Source organism: Bombina bombina, chromosome 7 (assembly GCF_027579735.1).
Source record: "Bombina bombina isolate aBomBom1 chromosome 7, aBomBom1.pri, whole genome shotgun sequence".
NCBI classification, from domain to species: Eukaryota; Metazoa; Chordata; class Amphibia; order Anura; family Bombinatoridae; genus Bombina; species Bombina bombina.
Window position 1 is genome coordinate 500,508,806 of NC_069505.1, and position 11,905 is coordinate 500,520,710.

Below are 11,905 nucleotides of genomic sequence, written 5' to 3' on the forward strand. Positions count from 1 at the left end.
TTAAGGATTCTCAAATAATTTTTACTGGGGTCTGCATTTATTTCACTGTATAAATACTTTAATCCTTTTATTATTAACATCTTGAATAACTGGATATGTTTGCAAAGGTATATACTGTATGTTAAAGAGTATTATTTTATTTGTTCTCATCCTTTTTTAATACTTATCTTTAATTATTTACGATTTGCATACAAAGGGGTCATTTATCAAGCTCCGTACGGAACTTGGTGCCCCGTGTTTCCAGGCTCGCCAGAAACGGAAGTTATGAAGCAGCGGTCTAAAGACCGCTGCTCCATAATAACCTGTCCGCCTGCTATGAAGCGGCGGACAGAAATCAACCAATTGGAATACGATCGGGCGGATTGACACCCCCTGCTAGCGGCCGATTAGCCGCAAATCTGCAGGGGGCGGTATTGCACCAGCAGCTCACAAGCTGCTGGTGCAATGATAAATGTCGACAGCGTATGCTGCCTGCATTTATCGATGTGCAGCAGACATGATACGCTACATTGTATCATGCCCGCTCGCACATTAGTAAATTGACCCCAAGGAGAGGAATAAAGTTAAATTGCAATCGTATTTTTAAAGTAAATGAGAATGCGTGAGTGCAATTGCGATTAACTCTATAATGATTACTGCAAAGCTCTGATTAACTGTTTCGCAAAAACCAAAAAGTGTCACAAAACACGTAAAAAATACAATTACACTCATAATAACACCTTCTAATAAAAATTATTACAAAAAAAACAAAAAACTATTGCATAAAAAAGTTATAAGGGCTCACAGACATGAGGTCTCAGGTGTTAGAAAAAAAATACATACATACAGATACATTCATATACATGTCTAAATATGTATATGTACAAAAAAGTTATAAGGACTCAAAGAAAAGAGATCGCAGGTGTTAGAAGAAAAAAAAAAGCATACAAAGGGCTTTAACATTAAGATATATACATATACATGTCTAATTATGGATATGTATGTTTGTATATATATGTCTGTATATGTGTACATATGTATTGATATGTATATATATGTATTTGCACAAAGGAATTTTTATTTTGAGCATACGTACAAAAGGAGTGTGATGTTAACTTACGCGTTTCACACAATATTGGTGCTTCCTCTTGGCGTGAAACGCATCAGATAATGTCAAACTCAGTTTGTATCTACGCTCCAAACTTTTTCAGTAAATATTTTTAATGATTTTCGAATAAAGTTTCACATTTTTATGACTAATGCACTGAGCGGCTTTAGTGGATTACCTATGAATCAGGTACCGTTCCAGAGAATTACAATTTTAATACTTTTCAGAAGACCTTCTTTATAGTCTCTGTATATATGACACGGCAGTTGTTTGGAACCACTTCTGGATCACCACCAGGTAGCCCCCAAGCTATCAGTTAGTTTACTCTGCGTTTTGATCTTCTGAAAAGCATATCAATTTCACATAGGTGCAAAAAAAATAAATAAGATTCTTACGTTCACATTTTCGAATAGCCTCTACCAGACTCTGGGCCTCCTCCTGTATTCTTTCTTCAATGCTCCGCTTCCCCATACCGAAATTCCTTAAGGTTGTAATAGTAAAACGACGTAGCTGTTTCCAGCGCTCTCCATTAGCCATTATAACTCCTGGATGCATAGAAGATTATTTATTTAGAAACACATAGTGTAGTAATATTTCATCTTTATGTAGACCAAAGGTATATATATATATATATATATATATATATATATATATATATATATATATATATATATATATATATATATATATATATATAGATATATATATATATATATATATATATATATATATATATATATATATATATAGATATATATATATATATATATGTATATATAAATTAGGGTTGCACCGATACCACTTTTTTAAGACCGAGTACAAGTACGGATACTTTTTTTTCAAATACTCACCGATACCAATTACCGATACTTTTTTTTATGTCATGACAGTTTACCAAGCACAATACAGACTAATGATTTAAGATCGCTTCTTTATAATTATGAACTGTAACTCAAGACATTTTAAAATAATAAAACAGTTTTATGTGCTTGTTGTCACAAAGTTCACAGAACATGTTAATAAATAAAAATATTACAATAACATATATTAATAATAACAACAATAAATAACAGCTGCAGCAGCTGGGGCTGGAAAGCTACAATTTAAAGGGGTGATTACTGGATGCAATTGGGTTGTAGGGTGCCTATATAACTCATCAATCTGACATTTGTACTTAATAAAAAGTTATATCATTTAATTCTGAAAATAATATTGGGGAAGGAGTATCCCAGTAAACCCCTTTGAGAAAAATGGGGCATTTGCATTCTACTGACTCAACAGAAAATAGGGCTGGTCTTCATATTTTTCCAGGGCTGCTTTTTATTTCCAGCCCTGGCTAAGGGTGTTCCTCAGAGTACAGTATGTTTTGAACATAATTGTGCAAGATGAGAACTAGCAGTATAAAAGGCAATCCAGCAATTAGAATAATTTGTCAAACATTAGTGTCAAGTTCTTATTAAGGATCAGAAGCATCTCTGCATGTTCAGCTATAAGTCTGTTTTATCAGTAAGGACGTTTGACGCTAAGCTGAACAGTCTTTCACTTTTCACACTACTGCATGGTGCAGAAAGATATTTTTGGGACATTAAATCTCAGTTTATTAACTGCCCAGTAATTCAGGGGTTTGTCTGAATGAGGTACAGTGATCTCTCCCAGGTAGGCTTCCAGCTTTAAAGTAGCAGCTTTTGGAGCACTGCTCTGATGTACAATAATACAAATAACAGCAATTTGTATTGGCAGAACAGAAGTGAACAATTTTTAGTTAAAGGGACATAATACTCATATGCTAAATCACTTGAAACTGATGCAGTATAACTGTAAAAAGCTGACAGGAAAATATCACCTGAGCATCTCTATGTAAAAAAGGAAGATATTTTACCTCACAATTTCCTCAGCTCAGCAGAGTAAGTTCTGTGTAAAAAGTTATACTCAGCTGCTCCCAGCTGCAGGTAAAAATAAAAAAAAATGAAGAAATGAACAGCAGCCAATCAGCATCAGCAGTGCTGAGGTCATGAACTCTTACTGTGATCTCATGAGATTTCATAGTAAACTTCCTTTACCTGATTGGTGAAATAATATGAGAGTTCACGATGCTCATTCCCTAAGATGTCCCAGGACAGGCAGACTAAAATGCTGCTTAGAAATACTTTACAATGGGAGGTGGCTACTGAGGAACTTTTGAGGTAAAATATCTTTCTTTTTTACATAGAGATGTTCAGGAGATATTTTCTAGTCAACTTTTTACAGCTATGCTGCATCACTTTCAAGTGTTTAAACATTTGGGTATTATGGCCCTTTAAGTCTCCACTCCAGCTTAAAATGAAAGGGAACATGCAGTTTGAAAAACGCCACAAGATGCGTATGGGTAGGAATTGGCGGTATCGGTTTAAGTATCGGTGCATTTGCACGAGTACAAGTACTAGTATCGGTATCGGTGCAACCCTAATATAAATATATATATATATATATATATATATATATATATATATATATATATATATATATATATATATATATATATATATATATATATATATATATATATAAAAAAATGGGCTGGTACCAAACTCTTACATCTTTCACACACAATTGTCGCGCCACCCATTTCTTTAAAGGGGTACATTTTTTTTGCTCTCAAAATAAATGAATAGATTAGTAAATTTAAAAAATATATTAATTTTCATACAAGAAAACACAAAACCATTTCAGATTACAAGAACATAACTATTAGAGAAGCAGAGAGTAAATCTGTACTCTGAAATAATTATCTGGGATAAATAAAAAGAGCTTACCATAACCTTGAAGAATTCTGTCCACAGTAGGCATCTTTCCCCGTCCACTGAAGTCGTCAGCTTGATCAACAAGAGCTTCTTTCACGGTTTGGTGGCCACAAATTATAACTACAGGTTTTGACCCAAAGTAAAGTGTATACACAGAGCCATATGTTTTCCACAGCTGTATAAATAAATCAGAAACATTTAAGGTTGGTTGAATATTTAAGAATAGGGAGTAAATAAAACATAAAGATGACTAAACTCTTAGCCAGGTATCTCTATTATTATTATTACACTAAGAAGCTGTGCTGTTGTTCCCCATTACTGCTAAAGGAGGACCACTCATTTGAGGGAGAACAATTGTTGGTTTTAAATAAGGGGTCTTATGTCCATCTATATATTCTAGGTGCCAATAGAGGGGTTATCCCATTCCACAAATATTATTTTATAAAGTAACCACTGTTTCTGTGGTGGTTACCTGATATATATTCAGGTGTTTGAATCATCATTTAAAAGAGGAGCAACTCCAGTTTCCCATTAAGAAGTACTTACTGCTTTTTAGTAATTATATTATTAAGGTTGCTACAGTACGTTTTATATACAACATTCTAAAATAAATGAAGTAGAATGTTAATTCCATTCCCATGGCAATCACCTTGTACCTTGGCATGAGAACCATCATAGCAAATAAAAATGATCCCCTCATTTAAGGTATTTTATGTGTGTGTGTATACTGTGTTTAAGGCATAGGGGCTCATTTGGAGCCACTTCTCCCCAAACTTTAAATACATAAGGTAGGTGATTTCTATAATTATGAGGAGGGGGTTCACCTCTTTCAAAAATGGAGGTTGCATGCCCCTGTGTGTTTTGTGGAGGGTTATAGGGCTCCTAACCCTGTTAAAACACTTTACATGTGCCTACATTTTGTAGGTGATCGCCATTTGTATGGTTATCATCTGCAAATTAGATTGGCTTGTGACTCACTGATGCAAAGGAGGGAAACCCCCAATTTCAGATGAGCAATTTCACCCCTCTTAATGAAATCAACAAGGAAATAATAGATCTATAATAGATCATGTTCCTCTCAATTAAATATATCCTGATGTCCAGTAGAGTAGGTTTGGTTATTGCCTGCATTCTGGGTGTATTAATGGGAAATTACCGATAGGGGGGTTATATAGGCATTATTTATACGGTAGCAGAAGTGATGTTAGGGTGGGGCACATTGAATATCAATAGCTATGGGGGATGATGTGGTTTGTAAGTCACTGCATCCTGATTATGTGGCTAAGGTTAGTTGCAGTGGGGTTGGTCATAGTTAAGGTTAATTTTGTTGATGTGTCAGTTAAAGGGACAGTCTAGGCCAAAATAAACTTTCATGATTCAGATAGAGCATGTCATTTTAAACAATTTTCCAATTTACTTTTATCACCAATTTTGCTTTGTTCTCTTGGTATTCTTAGTTGAAAGCTTAACCTAGGAGGTTCATATGCTAATTATTAGACCTTGAAGGCCACCTCTTTTCAGAATGCATTTTAACAGTTTTTCACCACTAGAGGGTGTTAGTTCATGTGTTTCATATAGATAACACTGTGCTCGTGCACATGAAGTTATCTGGGAGCAGGCACTGATTGGATAAACTGCAAGTCTTTCAAAAGAACTGAAATAAAGGGGCAGTTTGCAGAGGCTTAGATACAAGGTAATCACAGAGGTTAAAAGTATATTAATATAACTGTGTTGGTTATGCAAAACTGGGGAATGGGTAATAAAGGGATTAGCTATCTTTTAAAACAACAACCATTCTGGTGTAGACTGTCCCTTTAACTTATAATTTTTTGTGATCCTTCTTTGATGCAGTTGTACCACAGCTAAATACATTTGTTCCACTGCTTTTAGAAGTTGCAACTAGAAATATCTTTCATAATAACAAGGGTTGTAGGATACTTCTACTTTCTTTGGAAGTTGTTCTAGCAACTTCCAAAGAATGTAATAGGGGTTTGTACTTTGAAACTGCCAGAGTGCTTCAGCTGATTAACTTTTGTATGACTCAAGTATGATAGATGCCCTAGCGCTATTGATAGCAACATGGCTGTTCCATGCTTTACTGTTTCAATATTTACCTTATTAATGTTTGTAAGGTCAGTGCTAAAGCTTATGTTTAAAGTTTTTTAGTTTTCACTATTTTGTAACTGCATTAATTCTAAAGCCACAAATGTTTGATATCAATATATAGCAACAAGTGTTTACCCAGCTGTATAATGTAACAGAAATACTCTGGAGTTTCAGTCAGTATTTGAGGACCTACTGAATCAGCTTTTGGCTTGTGTGTTACTAAACACACCAATTTCACTATCAAAATTTCCAATCTTCAAAAAAACAGATCTCATAGAACATAGCACTCAAAAGTTCTTTAAAGGGAAGGTCTAGTGAAAATTAAACGTTCATGATATGGAATGCAATTTTAAACAACTTTCCAATTTACTTTTATCATCAATTTTGTTTGTTCTCTTGATATTCTTTGTTGAAAGCAAAACCTAGGTAGGCTCATATGCTAATTTCTAAGTCCTTGAAGGCAGTCTCAGTGCATTTTGACAGTTTTTTTTTACAGCTAGACAACGCTAGTTCATGTGTGTCATATAGATAAAATTGTGCTAACTCCCATTGAATTATGCAGGAATCAGCACTGATTGGCTAAAATGCAAGTCTGTCAAAAGAACTGAGATAAGGGGGCTGTCTGCAGAGGCTTAGATACAAGGTAATTACAGACAGGGCCGGATTTACATCTCAGATGCCTGTAGGCACAAAAACCTGAAGCGCCCCCCCCCCCACAAAAAAAGTGAAAAAAATGAGGATTTTTTTTTTATTATTATTATTTAGGACCGCAAAAAAAAAATTGGTTTAAAACATTAAAGCCCAGTTTTTCTTGAATTCATATACAGGATTTACTGTTACTAACATCTAAGGGTTGTTGTTTTTTTTTAAATAAATCAACCACTTGGAAGTATTTAGACAAAAAACTTCTAAATATATTGTCCTTCTACAACAGTTTTGTTATCTTTGTTTTTTTGTTTTAAATCCCTTAATAGATTTTAGGTTTATATCACCTCTCTTTCATCTCCTCTAAACTATAAATATATAAGGGGTATGAAACACTTTGTAATAAAAAAAAAAAAAAGTTAAATTATAATTTAGGGGCAATTGAAAAACAGTTGCAGCAAGTAACATGCTCATTTATTCAAAACATTGTCATGTTATCACACCTTATTATTATTATTATCAGCTATATTTATAGCAGCATTGCACTTGGTTAGTATGTTAATTTATGAAGCAAAAAGAGTCTTGTAATTACAAGGTATTTGACCATTTTAAGGTCATGGGGTCACCATTCACCAGTTTAACAGCCCTTCTTTGAAGATAATATGGATGTATTTGAGTTACCTGTAGATCTGGCAGGATGCTTGTATGGATGTATGTATCTTGGTCAGTTTATATATGTTTCTATGAATTGAGCAGCCATCCATGTATTATATGAAAGAGACAGGACCCTGCAGCAGATGTGCAGAAGAGGTGCCCAGTTGCCTACAATCACTTCAGAAGGGGCCACAACAGGGGCATATATCAAAATGTGCCTACATACCTTAACTTTATGCAGTTACAGTGACATTACTACCTAATGCATAAATCAGGCAATATTCCATGCTTTGTGTGTGCCAAACCATTAATACAAGCCAAGACATATAATAAATATCATGTATAGGTCTGTGTATCAGATTTCCATAACATGCAATATTTTTATTTTTTTAATTGCTAATCTGTAATTCACTTTGTCTCTAGCTAGCATGTTTCCTGGTCACTAACTGTCACACCCATAGCTTGCAGTGAGATTTTAAATGCACATTTATTTTAAAAAAACTGAGGGTATTGCATTATCAAACAGCTCTTATTTTTTTCTTTGAGATACCCTTATTTATATTTAGATGTTTGCTATATTCCAGTAACCTAATCATGCAATTTGATGCTATAACGTTACGTTAGCAATCTATAATTTCAAATACATTTATGCACTGTCTGTGTTGCCGTTACTCAATGTGTCTAATGCAGCAGGAAACACAAGATTAGCTCAGTGCAAGTAAAAGACTCCTTTATCTAACAGGCTGGGTCAAGGGGTCAAGTGACTAGGAGATCCCACAGAGAGAAAGTGTTCCTTTTCTCAGGGATTAGAACTAGAATCTCTAGAGAATGAACCTTTAACCTGCAGTGACGAGACACGCGGCACCCTGGGGGGAGACATCAGCTGAATGAGGAGCCGCGCAAAGCTACAGGAAGGAATTTAGAGAGAGGAGGGGGCGCGGGGGCGGGACTGTCAGGGAGAGGAACATCATCTTGTGTGCCCCAGGCCAGGCAGGGGAAGAACTCAAACAATGTCATAGCATCTCAATTGAATTTACTTACAATGATTCTGGCTGTTGCTTCTATTTAATTCTCCCTACCCCAGGCAGATGACAGTCCTCCTCCTCCTCTTCTTCTCTCCTCCTTCCCGCGCTGTCAGCTCCGCTTCAGGGTCAGTGAGTGTGATGTCACTGACGTGGCGCCTCATTGGCTGGTGCACGGAGCCGCAGTTTTTCAATTTAGATTTTTTTTTTGCAGATAATATAATAGTCACTCTCTCATACTGGCAGGCGCCCCTCACTGCAGTGCGCCTGTAGGCACATGCCTACTGTGCCTAATGGGAAATCCGGCCCTGTATATTAGGGGTGCAGTAGTGCTACGTTTAGTTTAACACTAGCACAGCAAGTATTTAATTAGTATTCAATAAATACTGTACCTGCAAAATAGTGACAATTACTGTAGTAAAATTTGCCAGACTATAGCACTGAGACACAGATTGCACTGCAATGCAGTTAACAGAGTGAACTAAGCATAGAAAAATGGTGCCAGTCACTTTTCTCGCAATCTCACAATGATTTACAGCACTGTTTCAAAATCCTTGGAGGTTGAACTTCAGCTCCACAAAGCGCTGTATTAGCGAATCGCTGTAAAGTGAAGCGCTGTAAAGTGAGGTATACCTGTATATTAATATAAATGTGCTGGTTATGAAAAACTTGGGAATGTGTTGATTGTCCCTTTAAGTCTAAACCGTTGTTCACCTGGTCTCAAAAGCTTCCCCATAGGAAAGACTTTTTTTCACCAAGTGCTGAGCCAAATTTTAGCTTTTTTTGCTACCTATATTTAAACCCTATTGAAGTCAATTTCACACAAATATTTATTGTTATTTTCAGCAGGCCCAGCAGATTCCCAATATACTATTATTATCTTTATAATTAATGGCATGTGAGATAGCAAAAACTGTAAACAAATTTAGTAAATAATATTGAAAATGGCCCAGTAACCACTTCTATTACTGTCTGTAATCACCTTACAAAATGGTCACGATAGGTAGCCACATGTAAAATAGGGAGCCGTACAGGCTTTTGAGTTACTATAATGTAGATTAGAGAGGCCCCATTGCACAGTACAGAAATAGAAGCACTTCTTTCTTGCAAGGTGTTTACTGTTACCTCAGTGATCACCTGACTATACTGTTACCTCAGTGATCGTCTGACTATACTGTTACCACAGTGATTGCCTGACTATACTGTTACCACAGTGATCGCCTGACTAAACTGTTACCACAGTGATTGCCTGACTATACTGTTACCTCAGTGATCGCCTGACTATACTGTTTCCTCAGTGATCGCCTGACTATACTGTTACCTCAGTGATCACCTGACTATACTGTTACCACAGTGATTGCCTGACTATACTGTTACCTCAGTGATCGCCTGACTATACTGTTACCACAGTGATCGCCTGACTAAACTGTTACCACAGTAATCGCCTGACTATACTGTTATGTCAGTGATCACCTGACTATAATGTTATGTCAGTGATCACCTGACTATACTGTTACCACAGTGATCGCCTGACTATACTGTTACCTCAGTGATCGCCTGACTATACTGTTACCACAGTGATTGCCTGACTATACTGTTACCACAGTGATTGCCTGACTATACTGTTACCACAGTGATTGCCTGACTATACTGTTACCACAGTGATTGCCTGACTATACTGTTACCACAGTGATTGCCTGACTTTACTGTTACCACAGTGATCACCTGACTATACTGTTACCACAGTGATTGCCTGACTATACTGTTACCACAGTGATTGCCTGACTATACTGTTACCACAGTGATTGCCTGACTATACTGTTACCACAGTGATTGCCTGACTATACTGTTACCACAGTGATTGCCTGACTATACTGTTACCACAGTGATCGCCTGACTATACTGTTACCACGGTGATCGCCTGACTATAATGTTACCTCAGTTATCACCTGACTATACTGTTACCACAGTGATCACCTGACTATAATGTTACCTCAGTGATCACCTGACTATACTGTTACCACAGAGATCACCTGACTATACTGTTACCTCAGTAGACAGGACGGACAGGTGGACGGACAGACAGAAATATATAGATAGATAGTCAGATAGATAGAAGACAATGGCCTCTAGTTATCAAAGTCTGGCGGACCTGATCCGACAGTGCGGATCAGGACCGCCAGACCTCGCTGAATAAGGAGAGCAATACGTTCTCCGTATTCAGCATTGCACCAGCAGCTCACAAGAGCTTCTGGTGCAACGCTGCCCCCTGAAGACTCGTGGCCAATGGGCCGCCAGCAGGGAGGTGTCAATCAACCCGATCGTACTCGAACGGGTTGATTTCCGGCGATGTCTGTCCGCCTGCTCAGAGGACAGGTTATGGAGCAGCAGTCTTTGTGACCGCTGCTTCATAACTGCTGTTTCTGGCGAGCCTGCAGGCTCGCCAGAAACACAGGGCATCAAGCTCCATTCGGAGATATGCCCCTATATATCAATCCTTTAAAATTGCTATAGTATACCTATTTTGCTCACATCAATGCAGATATGTAATGCCTTGTCTACCAGATTACAAAGGTCTTATTTTTTAGTCATTTCTACTATGTTGGATAGGGATTTTGCCATATGTTTTAGATCAGAATGTTAGGGATTTTAAGAGACAATATTTAAACAAGAGAACACAATGAATCTTGAGTTATAAAATATTATTGACCTATGGTCTTAATAAACATGTCTATATATATATATAAATTGGGTACACTTCTATATCTTTTGATGGGATCCATCTACATTGCTCAAACTGTTAATGCAATATAACAATAATAAAAGTTACCGAAAAATATAATTTCCCCACTCAAAATGTTGTATTCATATCTCATCATGTCATCTTATACCCTGTGATTAGAAGGGAAAAAAAAGTTATTAAACTTACTTTCATCAAAGACTTTACAAGTTCCCCCCTCTTTACATGCAGTAAGTTTCCAATGATGGGGAGAGGGGTTGGACCTGGGGGGAGATTGCTTTTCTTGTAGGTTCTTTTCCATAATGAGTATATATAGGAGAGTAATACTGCCAAAAACAGCGTCCATAGCCATGAAGTATCCATGTTTGTAAGACAGCAGCCAGTTCATACACTTACAGATCCTTGGGTAAAGTTGTGTTTTAATACTGAAATGTAATGGATTAAAGCCAACTTGCTTGTTCCAAGCACATAGTTCACTCTAATCTTTGCAGTCGGTTGCAAACAAGACAATGGGTTGATGAAAGTTCATAATAAGAGAGAACTTTCAATACAACTCAAATTACACTTCCGCTCAGAGAAATTAAAGCTACAGGCTAGCTGACAGGGATCATTTATAATTAATGGGACAGTGTACAGCAATTTTCATATAACTGCATGTAATAGACACTACTATAAAAAAGTATATGCACAGATACTAATCTAAAAATTCAGAATAAAACCTTTTAAAAACTTAGAAGCTCCAAATTTAGCATTCTTGATAAGGTTAGGCTGGTACACTCAGTTAAAGGGGCTGGGGAAAAAAGAAGAGCAGACATCCCCTCCCCCTTTACCTGCATATGAAAAGACAAATAACATAAACAGGAGGCAGCAG

General features: G+C 36.6%; 1 protein-coding gene across 1 annotated transcript in view; it reads right to left on the minus strand.

Annotated features, from left to right (window-relative positions):
• LOC128666879 (cytochrome P450 2G1) overlaps nt 1-11,534 on the minus strand; it is a 38,372-nt gene extending 26,838 nt beyond the window's left edge. The window contains exons 1-3 of the mRNA XM_053721683.1: nt 11,224-11,534; nt 3,880-4,042; nt 1,483-1,632 (exon numbers count right to left, since the gene is read on the minus strand). Of these exons, the coding sequence (XP_053577658.1) occupies nt 1,483-1,632; nt 3,880-4,042; nt 11,224-11,397 (487 nt within the window). The 5' untranslated portion in view covers nt 11,398-11,534. The remainder of the gene's footprint in view (nt 1-1,482; nt 1,633-3,879; nt 4,043-11,223) is intronic.
• Between the last annotated feature and the right edge of the window lie 371 nt (nt 11,535-11,905).